Source organism: Oratosquilla oratoria, chromosome 1 (assembly GCF_046742065.1).
Source record: "Oratosquilla oratoria isolate Oo_2021 chromosome 1, ASM4674206v1, whole genome shotgun sequence".
Lineage (NCBI taxonomy): Eukaryota > Metazoa > Arthropoda > Malacostraca > Stomatopoda > Squillidae > Oratosquilla > Oratosquilla oratoria.
The window spans coordinates 50,176,971-50,199,017 of NC_134777.1; the positions used below are offsets into that span (position 1 = coordinate 50,176,971).

Consider the following 22,047-nt stretch of genomic DNA (forward strand, 5'->3'; position numbering starts at 1 on the left):
ACAACAAAGCTGGTTTCTCCTCACTACTTTACTACATGGCAAAATTCACCCTACTCATCACATGACAACAAAATATCTCTTCTCTAAATGAATTACAGTCCTGCCAATAGGCTGTTGTTAGTTTCCTGGAGGCTGCAGTCTTCTGCAAAAGAAATTAATCTTCTTCCTTATCCTCTCAAGAAATTACATACATACATATACCAAGGCTTTTTCCCCCTTCCAAGGGAGGTAGCCAAAAAGGGAAAGGCATAAAAACACTCCCACCCATTTCATCCCTACATACACTCCACACCCCTCCCACCCTCCCTCTCATCTGAGCACCTCCTGGATGACGGGTCATCCCTGCACCCTGCCCACCGCCCTGGGTCAGAAGCAGTGTCGCAAGACACAGTACATCCACAGCAAGGCCGCTTCATTTAATCGGCGACCCCCCCTCTCCGTCCCCCCCTGCATACAAGGCGAGGACGGGGAGAAATCCCTTCGGGCTGCGTCAAAACTTACTCACACATACTACCCCACCCCCCCGCCCATTCCTCCTCATGCAGTCACAACGTCATCCATATACAACCATTCTCCACTCACCTCTGTCTTCCGTCCTCTCCCTTCCTTCCTCAACAGACATTCCCCTCTTCCCCAAAGCCCCCTTCACCCCATCCATCCACCTCATCCTAGGACGTCCCCTCATGTTCACTCCCTCCACATCTGCCTTCCATACCTCTTTTACTAGTCTTTCTTCACTCATTCTTTCCATTCATTTCCACTCATTCTTCACTCATTCTCAATAAATTACAGAGCAATAATAATGATAACCAATGCCTCGAGTTTCAGGTACCAGTCCCAATTACAGGGCACTGAAAAAAAACCCTTAGGTCACATACATTTTTCATAAATTGACAACCATTCTCCACTCATTTGCCCTCTCCCTTTGCTCAATAGACATAACCTTGTACCCAACTTTAACTTATGCCTGTGTGAAACAAGGTAAAAATTATTGTCATGCAAGTATCTAGCACATGAAACTCTCCATTTTGCCAACACCTCTCCCTAATTACTTTTATACCAAGACTTTACTGTGCAGTTGAAAATGGTAAAAAAGTCTTCTGCCCTGTCCGGAGACAAAATGTCAGCTTCTCAGGGTTGCTTTGCTAATGTGGATGAAGGCACTGACAAGTTTTGAAGACTGGTGGCTGGAAGACAAGTCTCTACACCTGTTCTGCAGGACCACCACTTGCAGATACCTGTTCTTGCAAATTTTCTAGGAAAATAGTGCTGTCAAAGGGCATGAAATCTGAAGCAATACTTGCTTCACTTTCCCTCCAAGTAGTTGGGGGTGGAAGAATGTGGGTAAATGTGAGAGATAAAGATTAAATTTAAAAGGTACCATCAAGCAGTAAGCTCCTCCTCCAACTACCATCATGCAAGCTCAAAATCTACAAGAAAATTACAATCAACTTGGGCTCCTTACCAACTTGTTCTTGTGTTATTTTTACTGTAGGTATCTGTGCTATCTTGTCCTGCGGTAATGGTGGCGGTCCTGTTCCATCGAGCTGGTTCATGAGCTGTGTGATAATTGCATCCAGTCCACCCCTGCCCCATGCATAATCTCCTGGATTGGAAGCCAGGTTAGATGCTACTACAACAGGGACACCAGGGAATTCAAAGCTGGTTGGCAATCCACCACCCCCAAGGTCAGCTCCCCCAACACTTGCTTCTAATACCCCGGAGGTCATCTGCATGATGAGGTCATGCAGCAGGGGTGCCAAAACTGTTTGTCTGTCACCACTAACCCTGGCAAAAAGAGAATAGGTTAGGATATGGAAAAGCCAACATAAAGATCATTAATCACACTCCAAATAGACCTAAGTATCTGGAAAAGCTCCAAATGAGATCCAGCCATTTAAATATTCCTTCCACTTGAGGATACAAATGACAACAGTCTAAGTGTGAATGCAAATATTGCTATACCTCTTAGCTTCCAGGTTACAATTAACCATCACAAATAGACCCAAATATCAGGCAAAGCTCCAAAAGATATCCAGCCACTTGAAAATTCCTTCTATTTGAAGAGGATATCTACACTATAAAGATTTACAACAGTTTGAATTCAAATAGTGCCAACCTCTTAGCTTACTGGTTACTGTTCTCCATAGTAAAAGATACTTTAGATGAACTATTTCATGTTAAAGTATACTACCATAACCAGAACCTGAAGAAAAAAGTAAACCCAAGAAGCATGTCAAGTAAACATGTCATCATGCACAAACAAGGAGTACAGACACAATTCAAGCTTATTCAAGTTATATGGTACATTCAGCCAGTCAGTCTGTTGCAGCTGAGCTCTTTTGTAGCATACCTGTGGCCTTCTGATAACCAGCTACAGCCTCCGGGTGGGTCCATATGTCACTAAGGGAAGGTATATTGTGTTGTTCTCTAAGGACTGTTAGTGTGTGGCTCTACAGTATGCAGTATTCTGTGTCTTTTGTGTGATGGTCATATCTAGGACATCTTGAATCTGATGCCAGGCCTATTTTGTGTTGGTACTGTTTCAATGCTGGATTGTCTCTCAAATGTAGGCATGCCATTGTTGTCCTTACCTGATGTACGTTTTTTTTTTTCATAGGGGCTTATGTCTTTGGGATGTCAGTGGAGTATAGTTTGGCTTGATTTTTGACAGCTTGTTTGATCATAGTGTGAATGTGTCTTTGAGTGGATGTACTGTGTGGCACAGAAGGGAGGCAGCTGTAAATGGTTGAGTAGTATGCCAATAGTGTTTTTACTCATTATTATCTTTTTTCCTTATGTTCTGCTGGTGGTGTTGAAGGTTCTATGTATCTAATCCAAAAGCTTCTTCTTCCTTATAAAGGAGGTAGCCAGCCTAGGCATGCATCCACCCCCATCCATCCCACACTTACTTGTTTCCCTTTCATCCTTGCTACTTGTGGATGAAGGGGCATCCCTGTCTCCCACCCACTGCCTGGGTCATAAGCATTGCAGCAAGACACAGCACATCTACAGAAAGGTCAGCTGCTTCATTTCCTTAGTGAACATCCCTCTTCGTTTCCTCATGTCAATGTGGGGGAAGACAAGGACAAGTCCCTTCGGCCCATGTAGTCTATTCACAACCACTACTCACACCTATCCTTTGCCTTCTCACTTCCCTGTTCAACAGAAATTCCCCTTTTGTTCAAGGCCTCCTTTACTCTATCCATCTTATTCTCAGCCTTCCCCTCGTGCTCACTTCATCCACCTCTGCCTTCCATACTCTTTTTGCTAATCTTTCTCCACTCATTCTTTCCACATGCCCAGACCATCCCAATATTCTTCCATTAGGTTTAGGGTTCTACCACAAAATAATACCAGTCAGTATTGACAATACTCATACCACATGTTTTTGTGTATTGGTAGTACATAGTAACCTCTGGGTTTGCCTTACATCACAATAAACATAATAAATTTTTCATACTTTCACCTACAAAGACTTGTGCAATTAGTATCCACAAATGGGGAAGAAATGGGAATTTTTGGAAGTGTGAGGAAATTGGGGCAATGAAAAGGTATGGGTTAGCATTATGAAGAAGAAAAGAGATGGGTTGAAAGGAAAGGAGAAATGGATGCATGAAAATTGGGGGGGGGGAGAATAGAAGTGTAAAGTGATGAAGAGAAGACAAGTGGAATGGGGGCTGGATAACAAGTCCCACTGTTGTATAGCTCATTTTCATATTTGATAATGGTTGTTAGAGGATATTTGTGTGTGTGTGTGTGTGTGTGTGTGTGTGTGTGTGTGTGTATGTGTGTTTTAGACGTGTCAAAAAGTTTCAAAGGAGAAGCATGTCACTAAGCATTCATCTTGCACAAACTAAAATAAAATCTATATATGGCATCACTAACAAATGTAGGCTAAAAATTAACCTTTACAAAAGAAATACATGCAATGCACATATCAAACTTGATACAAATTTGGCAAAAATAACTTATCACACACGTCCAAATGAATCAAACAGACCAAATTTTCTCACCGCCTTCTCATTGTTCTTGGGTTGATGGTGTGTCTGTGACGTTGCCGTGTCCTAGGACCAGAATTTGAGGTGGAGGATGAAGAGGCTGCTGCTGAGGCATCTTGAGATAGAAGTCCCCACACATCATCTGATTCTGCATCCATGTCACTTGAAGTGTCACTATCTGAATCACGGCCTCCCTCCAGCTCCTCAATAAACCCACAGTTACATCTTGGACATAACAAGTCCTGAAAGAAATAGGAACTTTTAATTACATATGCAGAATGGGAGTGGAGTATGTGGGGATGAAATGGTTTAGAGTGGATTTATGCCTTTGACTACCTTCCTTGTATGGGGGAAAAAGTTGTTGGTATATGTATATATGTAAGTAAAGTAAGTTATATTTTGCACTTCGCCTTTATTTCATATCAAGTGTAAGATAGAAAATCTCCTGATTAACGTGTTGAACGTCTAGACCTCCTAGAAGACGTAATCTACCACCAAAATCTCCTAGATCTTCATCTACCGCCTCTACACATACTATGAGCACTGCACATATGCATCTCGGTGCATATAGGAGTCAAGTGGTACTCTGATCTCACTTGTCACGGAAGGGTCATCCCACGGTCATCTATGGTCAAGTCTCTATTGTTCGGACCAGGGCGTCAACCTTACAACCAGCACCTGGACGCCGGTATCACACCTCAGAAAACCCAAGCGATATTGCCATTAATATTAAAATCCCTTTTCCTACGGGATATGTCCATCCTGTCCAAACCTCGGACAACTGTAGTACATTGTATATATGTATATGCAAATTGTAAAGTAATTAAAACCTATCCTGATCTCTAATATTTGCTAAAACAGCATCTTGTAAATAAATAATATCTCGTCGGCAACATAGCCATGAGCCATGTATATAAACAATTCCTGTCACAAAATAAAGAAGAAGACCACAGAGAGAGAGCTACGCTGCTCCGCTGTGTTTATCTTAAGCCTCCAAACGCCGCTCAACTACCAACCACGTTACCACCCCAAATTCTCAACTTAACCATATGTTGGACAAGACACAAAAGATATTGAGCACACTGGCAATTGGATCGATAGAACTGATCAAATTGTGACATAATGGGGGCCTAACTGGGATTATTTTTCTTCTTTCCTGGATGAAATAACTGGTGTGGGAAAAAAGGGAGATACAATAAAAAAAATAGAATACTAGATCCTACCTACTGAATTCAAACTAGTTCCTACCTCCTGAATTCAAACTGGGATTAATCATAAAAAAGAAGAGTATCTGCCAGATTTGTTTTACATACAATAGGCATGGAGGAGGAGGAGGAGGAGGAGAAGAAAAAACACCTCCAACACTTTAAATCATATTTGACCGTAATTATGACTTCAAGGGCTTTTCATGGGTAAGAGAAATAAATTACATGGAGGAAGATAGGAATGAAAGTAGGATAGGTGAGAAAAGTAGAGATGAAGGGATGACATAGCAAACTTGATCTTGGATGAGAGACAGGGTTTCATAGAGAAACAAATAAAGTTGAAGCCCAGCCTGATGCACAATGGCTATTTTGATTATCCAAGTTGTGCTTGGAAAAGAAGAGACTCCTACAATGGCAAGAGCAACGATTAACTTGGACGAGTAGGGAGAGAAGTATAGAGGATGTAGTTATAAAAGCTAAACAGGTTGCCCCCACTTTTGATGAATGGGAACCAGAACTGTTCTTTTCAACATTCAAAGGCACTGCGAGACAAATGGGATGGAAACGAGACCTTTGGTTAGCAATGATAAAACCTAACCAACCCCAAAAGCCTTAACCACTTCAGTACAAGTCAAATTCTGACATGCAGCATTGGCTGCCATATGTACAATTCATCACATTACTCACATTATAGAGTATAAATTCACTGCTGTATTACTCACTCTCTTTTACTCTGAGTAATAATAAACACACAAAATGTGATCAAACCCATTCACAGAATCCAAGGATAACTCATGTTGAAATATGTAAGACAGAAGAGTGGACAGGTGGTGAGATAAACACAGGGAACCATTTAGGGATTTATTCTGACGTTTTGTCCTTACCAGGACTTCTTCAGAGTACATGTTCTTCATGTACGTCAGAATAAATCCCAAAACAGTTCCCTGTGTTTATCTCACCACCCGTCCACTCATAACTCATGTATAAGAGGAGAAAAGAAAAGAAGAAGAAATATATATACAGTATATATATGTATACAGCCACTATCCGATTTACGACCTAGATAGGTTCTGACCAACCAGTCGTAAGTCGGATCCTATTCAAAATGGCCGACACAAGGGTTCTACTCTAGGATACATATCAATGTTGCGTTTTTAAGTAACCTTTTCTATTGAATACTATTAAATACAAGCTGTTTATTGTTTATTTATCAATGCTTTTTAGTTTAATTTTTATAAAAAAAAAAAAAAAAAAAAATTATTTTTTAAAACTACTGTATTTCAGTATATATACGTATGCAGGTACTGTATGTATATACTATACCTGTATATATACACACACACACACACATTAAATATAACCTTGCTTACCGTTTTTTTTTTAAATTGTAGTTTCCTTTAAATAATTTTTTCTTAGTTCTTCAATTGTTGTATGTACTCTAAATATATGTGAATTTTAAGATCTATTTTTCTCATACATTTCAATCCATTCTAAGTGTGAGATATAGGTACAGTACATTTATCTTTGAGTAAAAGCAGCAACGACTGCAACAGCACTGTAGGAGAGAAGCCAAATGCAGAGTATGGGATCCAATGTATTTAATGTTGCGCCAAGCAGGGCTTCTTCCGAAATAACATAGTGGACTTTTTTAAGGCTATCGACCCATAAGGGGGTCATTAAGCCTGGTGTGAAGTTGTTCAGTCTCTACTTTTTTTTTTTTTAAACACCAGTTTCGTGTTCTTTTCTCCCCGCAAGCTTGGGTTATATGAGGGGTCGGATGTTTGTCCACTATGTTATTTCTGAAGAAGCCCTGGTGGGTGAAACGTTAAATACATTGGATCCCATACTCTGCATTTGGCTTCTCTCCTACAGTTGTATACAGTATTGTTTTCAGTTGCTTAGTTGTTAATATGATATGGTAAGTTAAAGAAAGAAAATACTTATTATAGTGTACAGACGCTCCTCTACTTACGTTCATTTGTTTTACGTTTTTTCGATTTTACGTTTGAACCGACAAAAAAAAAAAAAAAATTGGAGTGATTTTTTTTAGTTTAGCGCGCTCTCCGTAGTTCAAACGATACTTACGCATGACGCTGCATCCATTGTTTACATGGCACAAAAGACAGACTGAACGTGCCTTGCCTCCTCCACCATCTCAATTTATGTTGCTTGAATTTAATTTATTTGAAATTAATGTTATTATTTTACAATGCTATGTGTATAATTAATTATTTAGGGGTGTTTTATAAGATACGGTAATAGAATTTACGGATGCATAGTACAGTAACAACTTACGTTCATTTTCAACTTATGTTCGGAAAGTAACTAAAACGTAAGTTGAGGAGCGTCTGTATTCGTATTAGTAAACTCATAATAGGCATCAGCTAGACGTGGTCGTAAGTACGTAAATATCCTTCATCCATAATTTATCAAACTCTTCCACAAATGCCTTAGCTGCAGGCGCATCACTGCTAGCAGCCTCACCTTTCGACAACACGTGGTGAACCTGGTAATGCTCTCGAAAGCAACGAAATCACCCAGCACTCACTATGAACTCATGTGAAGCGTATTCTTCACCTGCACGTTCTTTCAACATTTGAAATTAACTTGTAGCCTTACTTTGCACTGCTTGCAACGTCACTCTCACATTTCTTTGCCTATTATCTTCCAACCACGTGTATAGCAACTTTTCCATCTCTGCCATAACTGCCGTACGCGATGCCGGTTGCCACAACTATCTTACACGCTGTGCTGCCAGACATGTACAGTAAACTCATAATAGGCATCTGTTAGATGTGGTCGTAAGTACGGGTGGTCGTAACTCGGATAGTGACTGTGTATATATATATATATATATATATATACTGTATATATATATACCGTATTTTACGGCTTACAAGACGCACTTTTTTCCTTAAAAAAAAAAAAAAAAAACTGAAAAATACTAGTGCGTCTTCCAAGACGAATGTTGTATTGTAAGGCAACACCCTGGCTCTAGTGAGCTTGGACACTTGACCGATAGCGTTCTGGATTTGTATGTTGAGTCATTACACTATGATGTTAGCTTAAGTACTATTTAATTCAGCCTTTTGTACAATGTGAACTCAGTACTTAGCTGTTACAAGTGTTTCCAATACCATAATCCTTCCAGTAATGACGAGTTCTCGGGATTTGAGGGTGAATATATATATATATATATATATATTTTTATATTCTTACATGCATATTTTCGAAAAATTTAATTTATTTTTATGAAAATAAAACCACCCTTGGACAATGAAAAATGTGTGGTATATTTACTAACCACCAACTAGTATGTCATCGTCATACAAAGAAAATCGGATAAGTGATTACGTAATGTAAACAATACGTCCCGTCGCCCGCCATTAAAACCTTTAAAAAATTTACCTATGCTATTTTTATTTACATATTTGTGAATCGATGGTGAGTGCTTCAGCAAATTTATGATGAGAGTTAAGACAATAGAGTCTAGCAGACTCCTTGCTTCTTATGTTTTTTGTTCAGTGGTCGGGTATATGGTGAATGTGTTCTTGTATAAGAATGACTTTTTCTTAGAAATTTCTTTCAAATATTGTGCGTCTTCCAAGATGCAGCATCTTGCAAGCCGTAAAATACGGTATATATAATCAAGATGCCGATGCTGGCATCCTCATGTACCCACTCGTGCCTCATGATGCTTATGTAGGCATCATTGTACCAGTGGTGTGTATGCAGTATTTGACAAAGAAGGCCTTTATGATTATGATCTAATTAAGGATGAAATACTAAAGGCAGATGAGAATCCCCCAGAAAATTTCAGAAGGGAATTCAGAGGTTAGGAGGGACACTTGTTATTGATATATGAATCTAGCCAAGAATATAAGGTGTAACCTTGACAAATGGCTACATGCAAAAAATGTAGTAACTGCTGAGAAAACCACAGAAGTATTTGCAATTGAACAATTCCTTAACTTATTGAACAATGAAACTACATTATATGTAACTACACAGAAATATGAGACTTTGTTACAGGCAGCAAGTTTTGCAGAAAATTTCATATTAAGGACAAGTGAATCTAGGAGGAGAAACATGATACAAATTCCGAGTCAGAGATATGCGAGACCATAAGTAGGAGATAGCTGGAGAAGACAAGTCCAGTGCTTTAACTAAGGTAGATTTGGATATATAACTCAGGATTGTTATGCTAGGCCAAATGGACAAAGGTACAGGCAGGAAATGGGAAACAAGCAGACCAGGCAGGAGAAAATGCGTGTAGATAAAATTAGGAGGGAAATGGATCACAACAGTAGATGCTATACCTGCAGTAAATACGATCATGGGAAGGAAATTGCCCCAAGGGAAATGGAAGCATGGGGGGCACACAAGACTGGAGACATGGAAAGGACTATAGCAAGACAAAAGAGAAGTAGCAGGGAATAAAGACAATAGCAGTTGCTATGTAGGTGAAGGTAGGTTAGACAAGATGAAAGATAAAGGAGAAAGCCAAGAGTGGTTGCTTTATGTGAAAGATGCCAAGATAGAAGGAGAGGGAAGTGAGAGGAAATACGCAGTCAAGGCTCTGCAAGACACGGGCATCCTGCACCATTGTGAGGCCAAATGTGATACTAGAATTAGAAAATAGACAAATAGGTAAATTTATCTTGGGATTAGCTGGAGGAGTGACACCTACAGCTAAGATATTACTTGAAATAGATGGTAGGACAACGAGAACTGAAGTAGGAATAGCAGAACTTACAGTGACGGGGATACATGTCCTTCTTGGGAATGATGCAGGTGAGATAGTACAGGTTAGACTAAAGATGGTAAACTACCCCATGACCAGACAGACAAACGATGACGAATCTGACTTGGAGGATCCGTTAGCAGTCATTACCAGATCTCAGACCATGAAGACATGAGAGGAAGATGAACAAAATGGAAACAACAACAAATTCCTGTTTGAAGCAATGTTGCAGACAAGACCCTGAAAGAATCACAAGATGAACTTAGCATGGAAGAGAAGCAGGTAGTAGCAGAAGATATAAGAGGAGACCAGGAAGGTGATGCCCAAGCAGAAGAAATGATCCTTGAGAAACTCATAAACATAGGAACTCATCCAACTGCAACAGGAGGACTCAGAAGAAGAGTACAGCAAGACCAAGTTCACTGTGGAAGATGGTGTACTTTTGAGAAAGTACAGTAAGACCAAGTTCATTGTGGAAGATGGTGTACTTCTGTGAAAATATAAAGTGCAAGAAAAGGTAGGTGATGTCATTACACAAATTAAAGTTCCATAGAAGATTAAGGAGATTGTGGGGCTGGCCCATGAGGCTACCTGTGCCCACCTTGGAGTCACCAAGACTAAACACTAATCAACCATTTTAATTGGCCATGTTTGTCAGGAGATGTTAAAAGGATAGTTAGACAATGTAGTGTGTGTCAGTTGACCAGGAAACCTAATGACACTCCAATGAAGGTACTCATGTGCCAAGTTCCTGTCATTGAGGAACTTTTCTGTAGAATAGTTGTTGATTGTGTAGGACTTCCCCCAAAAACTAAGTCTGGGAAGTCATTTCTGCTTACAACAATTTGTCAATTCACAGAGTATGCTGAAGCAATACCTGTTGAATATAAAAGCAAGGACAATCAGTAAGACCATAATGTCTTACTTTAGTAAGATGAATATGCATAAGGAAGTACAAAGCAACAGAGACACTAACTCTTTAAGTGGAATATTCAAGGGAGCCATGGAAGGCTTCAAGATAAGACATGTAGTTGTGTCAACATACCACCCACAAAGTTGATGGAGTCTTGAGAGGTTTCATGGAACTCTAAAATGTATGATCAGAACACTTATCTTAAAGAGTTTGAGAGAGATTGGGATGAAGGCATAGATTTGCTATTATATGCCACTTGAATAACAATGCACAAGGGTCTAGTATTTTCTCCTTTTCATCTGATGTTCAGTGTAACCCTAGGAGAGCTCCTTGCCTCCTTATAAGAGATGATGTCAAAAGATTCTAATGGAAATACCCCTTCCTCAAAGATTGTAGGTACTAACTTAAAAAATGAATAAATAAATAAATAAAATAAATAAATAAAAATAATTAATAAATAAATAAGAACTTAGAAAGGTCAAAAGAAGTTTACAAAGGTTATTATGATAGGAAAACTATTAGGAGATAATTCAATGTTGGAGATTATGTCTTAATATTATCTCCTCATCTTACCTCATTGCACCCAAAATACGAAGGACCATTCAAGGTGCTCGAGAGAAGGGGCAGTGATCATACATATACCAAAGGCTTTTTCCACCCTTATAAGGGAGGTAGCCAAAAAACAAAAGGCAGTGATAACTACATAATAAGAAATCCAAAGAGGAGATCAGGTGTGCAATAAGCACACAAACCTCTTGAAGGAATTTCAGGGAGAAATGGAGGAGGAAGCAGTTGGTATTATTGAGATGGGACAAGCTGAGGGAAACTTTGATTTGGATATTGGGAATCTAAATTTCTTTTGTGATTTAGACAGATCAGATATAAGAGAGGCATTAGAGGATCTCTGTCATCACTAGCAGGAGAGATGTGTGAAGAAGTATGAACACTCCTATGCAAGAATGCCAAGATATTTTCCTCATACCTCACTGTTACTCGAGCCATATCACACAACGTTGTCTTAGAAGATGGAGCCAAGCCAGTGAGGCAGACCCATTACAGACTGTCACCTAAGAGGAGGAGGATTATAGAGAAAGAAGTGAAGCAGCTTATGGAACAAGGATTAGTGGAGCCTAGTATCAGTCCTTGGGCTTCACCAGCTGTGTTAGGAACAATACCTGGAGGTGAGTGGAGACTGTTGATTACAGAAAAGTGAACGAGGTCACAAAAGAGAACCCTTACCCTCTCCCCAGAATAGATGATCTCATTGAGGAAGTTGCTGCTGCAAAGTTTTTGTCAAAGATAGATTTGATGAAGGGATATCAGATCCCTTTTACAAGCAGAGCTACCAAGATATCTGCTTTTGTTTCCCCACAAGGGCACTTCCATACAAAATGACCATGTTTGGAATGAAATATAGTGGAGCATCTTTTCAGCACCTTGTAAATTGGTTAGTCGAGAGACTGCCAGGCATTCTCAGATGACATAGTTGTGTTTGCTGATACATGGAATGATCACATGAATAGGTTGAAAGGTTTACTGGACAGACTGAAACAAGCCCAATTTGTCATAAACCTAAAGAAGTGCCTTTGGGAAGAGCACCACTGAATATCTAGGACATCAAGTCAACCAGGATTGCATCAGTTAGAAGCTAGGGTGAAGGATATCATATAATACAAGGTCCTAAAGACAAAATAAGGTATTAGAAGATTCATGGGCATGCTTGGATTCTATCAAAGGTACTGTCCAAACCTTGCAGAGGTAGCTCCTCCTTTAACCTGCATACTCTCTTACAGTCATTTTAGGTGGGATGAAGGTGCAGATGCAGCCACTGAGAAATGTAAAAAGCTTCTCTCAGGCCAGACCATCTTGATAATTCCAGATTATAGTAAGACCTTTTATTATTTTTTGTGATGCCAGTCATGTAGTGATAGGTGCTATGCTTGCTCAGGAAAAGGATGGTGTCATGAGGGTCATCTCATTTATGTCTCATGTAATGAAAGAGTTATAGGAAATATTCCACCATTGAAAAGGGGGCCCTCAGCCTCACATCAACCTTGAAAAAATTTCAAGTTTTTCTTGATAAAAAAGTAGTCATTCTTAGTGACCTGAAATATATCATAAGTATGATGGGGGTAAGGAAGTATGTATGAGAAAAAATTTGAAGCAGCCTGAAGGGATTTCTCCCCGTCTTCTCCTTTTCTGCATGGGGGGACGGAGAGGGGGGGGGGGTCGCCGAATTTATGAAGCGTCCTTGCTGTGGATGTGCTGTGTCTTGCGACACTGCTTCTGACCCAGGGCAGTGGACAGGATGCAGGGATGACCTGTCATCCAGGAGATGCCAAGATAAGAGGGAGGAGGGTGGAGGGGAGTGGAATATATAGGAAATGGAATGGGTGGGAGTGGTTTCTATGCCTTTTTCTTTTTGGCTACCCCCCATGTAGGGTGAAAAACCCTTTGGTATATGTATGTATGTACATATGAAAACAAAAAGTGATAGATTAGCCACTTTGCTATTTGCACTCCAGGGATATGATTTATTCAACAAATCCCAGGAAAACAAAATGTGGTAACTGACACCTTGTTATGTACTGACACAAAATGTCCAAGCCTTGCTTCACAGGCTTAACATTTTTTATCCGGGAAAGGGGGATGTGTCATGATGTGTTACATTATGTCATGATATGTCATGAAGATGCATCATGAGTGTGTAACATAGCTTATATAAGTTGGGTTAGGTAATGCTAGTCCACATATCCCTACTATAGTTATATAATGTTGTAACAGGACCATAACTGCCCCCATTTGCTATCTTGTGGCATCAATACATATAATCATGAGAGAAATTCCCTAGTAACAGCGACATCAATCTGATCATTTTTATGACAGTCGCATGCACGATTCGAACCCACTGCTTTTGGCCACCCGTAAGATCACCTTCACAGAGTTGAATTGATGTAGTGGGTCAAGGGTCTGTGAAGGTGATCCTATGGGTGGCCGAAAGCAGTGGGTTCGAATCCTGCATGGGACTGTCATAAAAATTATTATATATAATCATGTTGAATCCAATCAGTACTAAGCTATCTTAATCTAGATAGTGAGATATGGGATTGTGAAAGGATATGTAAACTGAAATGGAATCACCAGTTCCAGATCTGAAGAAGAATGTTGTGGAGTATGGAGAAGGAGTACACAAATAGATTGATTTGCAGTACAGGGTCAAGGGTCACTACATTGATGACACAGGGAGGTAGTACACCATCACATATCGTGCTTTTTTTTCCAGCAAGATTCTGATATATAGCAAATGATAAATTGTAAACCTTCTTCACACAAAAATAAAATGGAGGGATTGTGTGAAGCTACATAGAGATATAGACTAGACTTACAGATACAGCAAAATGGCACTTGCCATTGGCACTTTACATAACCCACATATAAAAGGGAGGGTTGCTTGCTGCAACACACATTCGCACCCCTATTCCATTCAAGCCCCTAATATTTTGCAAATTCACTCTGTTAAAATATTTTATATCATGTAAGTAAAGATATTTTGGAATGAAATTAAGAGAGGAAGAGGAAGTAAATAAAGTAGAGAAGAAAAGGTAAAAAGTGCAGATGGAGAGATGATAATGGAAGAGAGGGCAGTAAGAGGAAGATGGGCAGAGTATTTTGGGGAGTTGTTTAATGTGAAGGAGGATAGGGAGGCAATGGTAGCTGCAGTAAGATGCACTATGAAAATGACAGTGCTGAATGAGGAAAATGAAGGAGAAATAAGGAAAAATGAGGTGAAAGCAGTTGTTAAAATGATGAGAGTAGTTAAGGCACTTGGGTTGCATGGGTGTAATGTGGAGTGTCTAAAAAAGGGAGGTACAGTGATGGTGGACTGGCTGATGAGGTTGTTTAATGTTTGTCTAAAAGAGAGAAGAGTACTGGAGGAGTACTTGTATAGTTCCATTTTAAAAGGGAAAAGGGGACATGAGTGAGTGTAGTAGTTTCAAAGGGATCAGTTTGTTGAGTGTAGTTTGGAAGGCTTATGAGCGGGTTTTAATTGAGACGCTTAAGAGAGGAACAGAGGGCGTAATTGGTGAGGAACTGTGGGTTTAGGTGAGGTAGGGGTTGTGTGATCAGATTTTTGTGATAAGGCAAATATGTGAGTTTTAGGAAAAGGTAAGGATGTTTTTTTTGGGACTTTATGGATCTGGAAATGGCTTAGACAGGAGGGCATTATGGGAGGTATTGCAGATATATTGGAAAGGACGAAAGCTGTTAAGAGCAGTCAACAGTTTTTGCGAGAGTAGTAGAGCCTGTGTTAGAATTAGAAATAGAGTGAGTGGTCTGAGGTAAAGGTGAGACTTTGTCAGGGGTGTGTTATGTCACCCTGGCTGTTCAATTTATACACGGATGGGGTGGTGAGAGTGGTAAATGCAAGGGTAATGGGTCAGGGAGTGGAGATGGTTAAAGATGGAAAAAATGAAAGATAAGCCAGTTGTTGTTTGCTGATGACACTGCACTTACAGTAGGATTAGGGGATGGATTAAGGAAGTTAGTGATGGAGTTTGGGAAGGTGTGTGAAAGAAGGAAGTTGAAGATAAATGTGGATAAATATGTAAGGTGATGAGATGTACAAGGGGAGAGGATGGCAGCAAATTGGAAGTGAGTATTAAGGGAGACTGGAGGAAGTGGATAGTTTTAGATACTTGGGTGTGAATGTGGTAGGAAAGGGAGGAGTGGAGGTGGTGGTAGAATGTAGATCGAGAGAAGCAAGTGAATGTGTTGGGGGGTTAAACAGTGTAATGAGAAATAGACATTTTGGAATGGATGCTAAGAGGAGATTGTATGAAGGAGTGATTGTGCTGACAGCCCTGTATGGAGTGGAAACATGGAACAAAATGAAGAATTTAAATTTGAGATGAAATGTCCGAGAAGCATGGTAGGGGTTACATGGCTGGACAATGAGAAATGAGGAGGTGGAAAGGAAGTTGGGAGAGGGTTGATGAAAGAGTATTGGAGTGGTTTGGACACATGTAAAGAATGAGTGAAGAAAGATTACTAAAAGATATGTGGAAGGCAGAGGTGGAAGGAGTGAATAAGTGGGGACAACCAAGGATGAGATGGATGGATGGGGTGAAAGGAGCATTGGGAGAGAGGGGAATGTCTGTCGAGGGGAAGACATAAGATAGGGGTGAGTGGAGAATGGTTGTATATGGATGATGCTGTGATGCATGGAAAGGAGTGGGTGGGGGATGGGGGGCAAAGGAGTAATTGTGAATGATATTTTGACAGCCCAAAGGGATTTCTCCCTGTCTTCTCTTTCTTCATGAGGGGATGGAGAGGTGGGGTCACCAATTAAATCAAGTGGCTTTGCTGTGGATATGCTGTGACTACCTACATTGCTTCTGACCCAGGGCAGTGGGTGAGATGCAGGAATGACCAATCATCCATGAGCCAAGAAAAGAGGAAGATGTGGTGAATGGAAGTGGAGTATGTGGGGATGAAATGGGTGGGAGTGGATTTATGCCTTTGACTTTGGCTACCTCCCTTGTAAGGGGAAAAAAGCTCTAGGTATATGTAGTTATATTTTGCATTTTGTCATTATTTCATATCCAGTTTAAGAAAGAAAAGTTCCTGATTAAAGGCATAAAGCACACTGGCAACTGGATTGATAGAACTGATTGAACCTAGACCAGGTTTGATACAGCAAATAGAAAAACATGCCAGATTGTGACAACTGCCTTTTACATGTGTGTTCAAGAATGCTTATTGATGATAATGCACTGCTGTTTTAGTGACAGTATTTTTCCTTGGGTCACACCTGCTGCTTCTAGGGTGGGGTGGGGACTGAATTTTTGTTTTTTATATTTTTTACAGCTCCCCATAATTTGCCATTATTTGTTTTCCAATCTCTTGTATTTGTTTTTCCCAGTTTTCTTTCTGCCTGTTGTCTATGTTTTCCAAGATTCTTAAACTAAGTTTTAGAGGAAAATCAGTCAAGAGAACAGGCTGGTTTCAGAGGCAGATACTTGACATAGACCCTTTGTACACAATGAACCAACTAAATGCAGTAGTAAAGGACAAGATGTCAAGCTAGAGAGCAGTAATGAGCAGAGTTCCACAAGGTTCAGTACTTGCACCAATAATGCTTCTTGTCTATGTTTAACACATGATAGAAAGAACAACAAGCAATGCCAACATGTTCACAGATGATGCAAAAATCACGAGAAGAGTAAAAAATGAGGATAGTGGAATATTGCAAGATCTCGATACTATTTTTGCATGGGGCCAAGAATGAGAAATGAAGCTCAATACCAAACAAATGCAAAGTACTAGAAATGGGGAATAGCACCAAAATACCATCTTTAAAATATTTCTTGGGAAGAGAACACATTCCAAAAGCAAAAGAGGAGGAAGACTTGCGAGTGTTGATAAAAGACAACCTGTCACCTGACAGACACCAGCAGGAATATGGGAGAGACATATGGTCTACTAAGATTAAAGTGATGTTCCACTATATGGATAAAGAGATGATGAAAAAACTCATTGAAATCCTGATGTGTCCAAGACTAGAATATGCATCAGTAGTATGGTCTCCACACAGTGAAGGATATGAGCAAGATTGAGAGAATACAAAGGGCAGCAACCAAACATCCTCAGCCTGGCAGATAAACCATACGAGGAAACACTAAAGGTACTGGGTCTGCCAACTTTGAGAGATCAAAGAGAAAGAAGAGACATGATTACAGTGTTCAGGTCACTAAAGTGGATGGATTGCAATGATGGAAGATATCTCTTGATTAAAGATGGGAGGGCTTTAACCCCTTCCATACGGTGCCGCACACGTAGGCGTCATGGGGAGCGAGTGTATTCGCGAGGCTGCCATATCGGCGTCTTGATTATATTTATTGTAGTTGCCCCTCCATAATGACATTCTTTCTAATTCTTTTGTAATCGCATTTTCTATGGTTATCAAAATTCACGGGTGAAGAGAGAACGATCGATATAAGCGGTGACTATATTTTATGATGCGAGTATTATTACGACACGTCGTACGGCTGGCATTGGCTGCTGCCACCGAGATCTAAGTCCATGACGCCTACGTGTGCGGCACCGTATGGAAGGGGTTAAGAAGTCATGGAAGTAACTTAACCCCTTCAATACGGGCCAAAATCTTGCGGGAAGCATTAGCTGCCAGACGTGCGATGTTGCGTCATAATACTAGCATTATAAAAAATAAAGTTACCGCTGTATTGCTCGTTCTCTTTCACCCATGAATTTTGATAACCATAGAAAATATGAAGAAGCCAGTTTACAGAGTATAGGGATCACGCAGGTACAACTACAATATATATAATCAAGACGCTGACATCGGCATCCTCGCATACCCACTTGCTCTTCATGACGCCTATGTAGGCGTCATCGTATCGAAAGGGTTAAGAAAGACCACATGTCAAAAGGATGTGAAGAAATACAGTTTTCTATATAAATGTATATGTGGAATAGCTTAGGTGATACAGCCCAAGCTAAAACAATAGAAGAGTTCAAATCTAAACATAATAATTGAAAATCAAAGATATAGATTAAGTTAGAACCATACATGAATTTGAGTCTAGGTATGTTAGGAGATTAGAGAATAGGTAACAGGACCCAAGTGTTGCTACTTTCCTGTATACTACAATTAGGTAAATACAGAACATTTTTGTGAAGAGAACTGGGAACCATCTTCTATACATCATATACTCACTTCCTAAAGCCCCCCAATATCATAGAATGGAATTTAACTCTACAATAGTTTGTCTGGAGAAGGAGGGGTAAGATGAGGAAAAACAAATGCAATAGAATTTAAAACACCATTATAAAAAACCAACGTAACTATGAATTCTGACAAATAGTACTATTTTATTCCTGGTATGGACAAACCAGTACACCACCAGAGAATAATACATTCTACACCCAGAATCAATCAATCTATCTTCTCTCTTTTGCAGGAGACCCATGGGTACCATCTAACAGCCAACAGCCACTGAATTGGCCCCTATACCACTCAAGGAAGAAATATTGTGTTGTTTGGGTATGGCTTGGGTGGGGAAGTGTAAGATTAGGTGTTCAGTGTATTCTATATGATGGTTGCATTTGGGGCAGCTTGTTTCTGTGCCCAGGGCTACTCCATGTTGGGTGGGGACCTGAATGTAGTCATGCTTGTGTAGTTCTTGGTCTTCTTGGAAGGGATTTTTCTTTGGGAGATAGTGTTACTTTTGCAATTCTTGTTTTGTGATTTGAGTGTGAATGTGTTGTGAACAGGCAGTAGGTTACTTTACATGTTTCAAAAGTATACTACTAGTGTAGATTCTCTGTTGTGTTCAGATGGCTGCACTTGTGTTATGTAATGAAACAAGTGAAATAGACTGTACCTATCATTTTTATGTGATGTTCTATGGGGAAAATTTTGGTTTTTGGTGGTTCTGATATATCCTGTAATTATTCTCATTGTTTTATTTGGATCACGTGAAGAATCGTCACCCCAGACTTTGACAGGGTGACAATCCTTCATATGGGCTATACTTGGGTGACAATTCTTCATGTGGGCCATCCTGGGTTTACAATGCTTTGGTTGTATAAGTTGATGACAACCTAACCTAATCTTTATTCCACTGTTGATATTCGGCATACTGGGGTGACAATTCATCAGGTGGGATATCTCATTGGGTTACAATTCTTCATGTGGGCATTCTGGGGTGACAATTCTTCATGTGATCCTTTTATTTTGTACATTCAGAATCTATGGCTAAAGTAAAAGTAGTCTCTGCCAACTGAATTTTTCTATAATGATGACATCAGACACTTGTTAGTGTTTGGAAATGATTCACTGGCCACACATTTACATACATATGAGCACTTGAGTACACTCAACTCTAGTAAACAGACCCTCATTTAATAGATTTTGGAAGAGACAACATACAATAATAAATTTCAAAGTCCCCCACTACAAAAAAATCACAACCCTATGTAAGTCTGATAATCAAATTAAAGCAAATATGATATAAATTTATTATATTCACTTGACTGATTCTGTCTTCCCTTCTGTCAGTTACATCAAAGAATGGGTGTACTTCACTCCATATACCATGCAGACACATGTATGTTTTGTTTTGACAGCAAAGGGAGTAAATGAGGCAACCCTCCTGAATATTTTGGCAGCAACAAGTTGTTGAGCACTACTCAAAATAAGGTATACACTGGGGTCTCAAAATTTGACAGGGTTAGGGCAGTTTTCCGTGTCAAAAAGCATTTTTTTCAAAACACAAATCACCTCCATATTAGACAATTTGTTTGCTAAGAGAGGTGATTTGCATTTTGATGCTTAACCCTGTCAAATTTTGAGACCCAAGCGTATTGGACAAGAACTCCAATATAATCTAGCAGTTGCTTCAACTTTATACTAGCTTGAAATCTATAGAAACCCCCACCAGTATCATGACTATTGCCTGGCACAATTTTTTCCTACAAATATAAAATTTAGGTTAAGTATTAGCTTTCTGTCCTATTCGAGAGCTGACACCTTGACATGGTGGGTAGGCTTGAGAATCTTAATGACTACAAAAGCTATGTTGATAGAGAGACAATCTCTGCAGGGTCACCCATGTTGAACAGGTTTTGTAAGAAAGATCAGACAAAGAGCAGCTCACACGCAGTCGCAGGACCCACTGCAAACTGGGACATCCCTAATGGCAAACAGGGAAACTCCTCATAGATATATGGAGTACCGTTGTAATGACGGTGTGGACCATTGGGCACCCTATGGATATAGGGCCTCACCCAATATAATAAGGTGACACCAGAGAAATAGCTACCAAGAAATCAGTTGGCACGGAGGTGAGATTACTGCCAACCCCCCTTCATAGCCAATATGAACAGCACAACTAAAACAAAACTGGGCGTTCCTGTTGAATCATCGTCTCCTTAAAGGTCCAACCGCATTGCCTCGTGTGCTGACGGGCAGCGTGCCACCAAATGCGAGTAAGCACTGTCCAAGCAGATCCAAATCTTAGACATTAAAAAACACGAAGAAAATGAAGATCTATAATTACAATGTAAGAAGTCTCTCAGAAGATCACAGGCTGGATAGTTTAATGGAAGAACTAGACAACATCAAGTGGGACATTGTAGAACTGAGCGAAGTCCGAAGAGCGGAAGAAAGGCTGACACAAGTACAAGATGGTCACCACCTGTTCTACTATAGAGGTAAGGACAAAGAAAGATCTAGTGGAGTATGATTCTTGATAAACCGGGTGGTGGCTGATAACGTAGTCAAATTCAGTAGTTTGTCGACAGAGAAGCTTGGATTGTGATTAGGCTGTGTAAAAGGTACACTAAAAATAGTTCAGGTTTATGCACCAACTTCACAGAGTTCAGACGATGAAATTGAGTCATTCTATGATGATTTAAGTCATGTAATGGATCAAGAAAAAAGCAAGTACACATTGGTAATAGGCGACTTTAATGCTAAAGTGGGGAAGAAGATGGGCGATGAGACATGCATTGGTAAGTTTGGAGTAGGTGAAAGAAATGAGAGGTGAGATATTAGTAAATTTTGCAGAGAACTACAACAAGAGGATAATGAACACTTTCTTCCAAAAGCGTGTAGGTCGTAAATGGACATGGAGAAGTCCAAATGGAACAACAAAGAACGAAATAGACTTCATACTAGGAGATTAAAGCAAAAGCGTTAACAATGTTACGGTGATAAATAAAGTCAACATAGGTAGTGACCATAGAATGGAAGGTTGCACAGCTAAATTCAATTTCAGAGCCAAGAGAAATAAACTAATTTTAAGAAAGAAAAATAAGCCTTGCAAAGGTTAAGGATAATACGAAAGAAACTTTTAGTTAGAAATTAAAAATAGATTCAAAGTTCTAAGAACTAATGAGGACACCGTGGAAGATATTAATTTGAATTAAGTGAATATCACTAGGGAATCGGCAGAGAAAGTAGGAAGTACAAAAAACATTAGTGAAAACAAATACTCCCAAGCTACAAATGACCTAATTAAAAGAAGAAAGACCATGCAGATTAAAAGCTGGGGAGACGAAATAGAAAGAGTAGAATTAAACAAGCTTATCAACAAAAGGCAGACATTAGAGAAAAGGAAGAGAAACATGGATGAAATAGAGGAAACTATTCGCAAGGGT

The 22,047-nt window shown here is 39.7% G+C and overlaps 1 protein-coding gene across 4 annotated transcripts in view; it reads right to left on the reverse strand.

Moving 5' to 3' along the window:
• LOC143039474 (E3 ubiquitin-protein ligase RNF115-like) overlaps positions 1–22,047 on the reverse strand; it is a 73,536-nt gene that overhangs the window by 46,392 nt on the left and 5,097 nt on the right. For 2 of the 4 annotated variants that reach the window (XM_076209946.1, XM_076212238.1), the window contains exons 2-3: positions 4,017–4,243; positions 1,466–1,788 (exon numbers count right to left, since the gene is read on the reverse strand). In XM_076209946.1, the coding sequence (XP_076066061.1) occupies positions 1,466–1,788; positions 4,017–4,243 (550 nt within the window). Of the gene's footprint in view, positions 1–1,465; positions 1,789–4,016; positions 4,244–12,612; positions 12,692–22,047 lie in introns of all 4 variants that reach the window. The other 2 variants (XM_076211522.1, XM_076210703.1) reach the window with 2 other exon arrangements.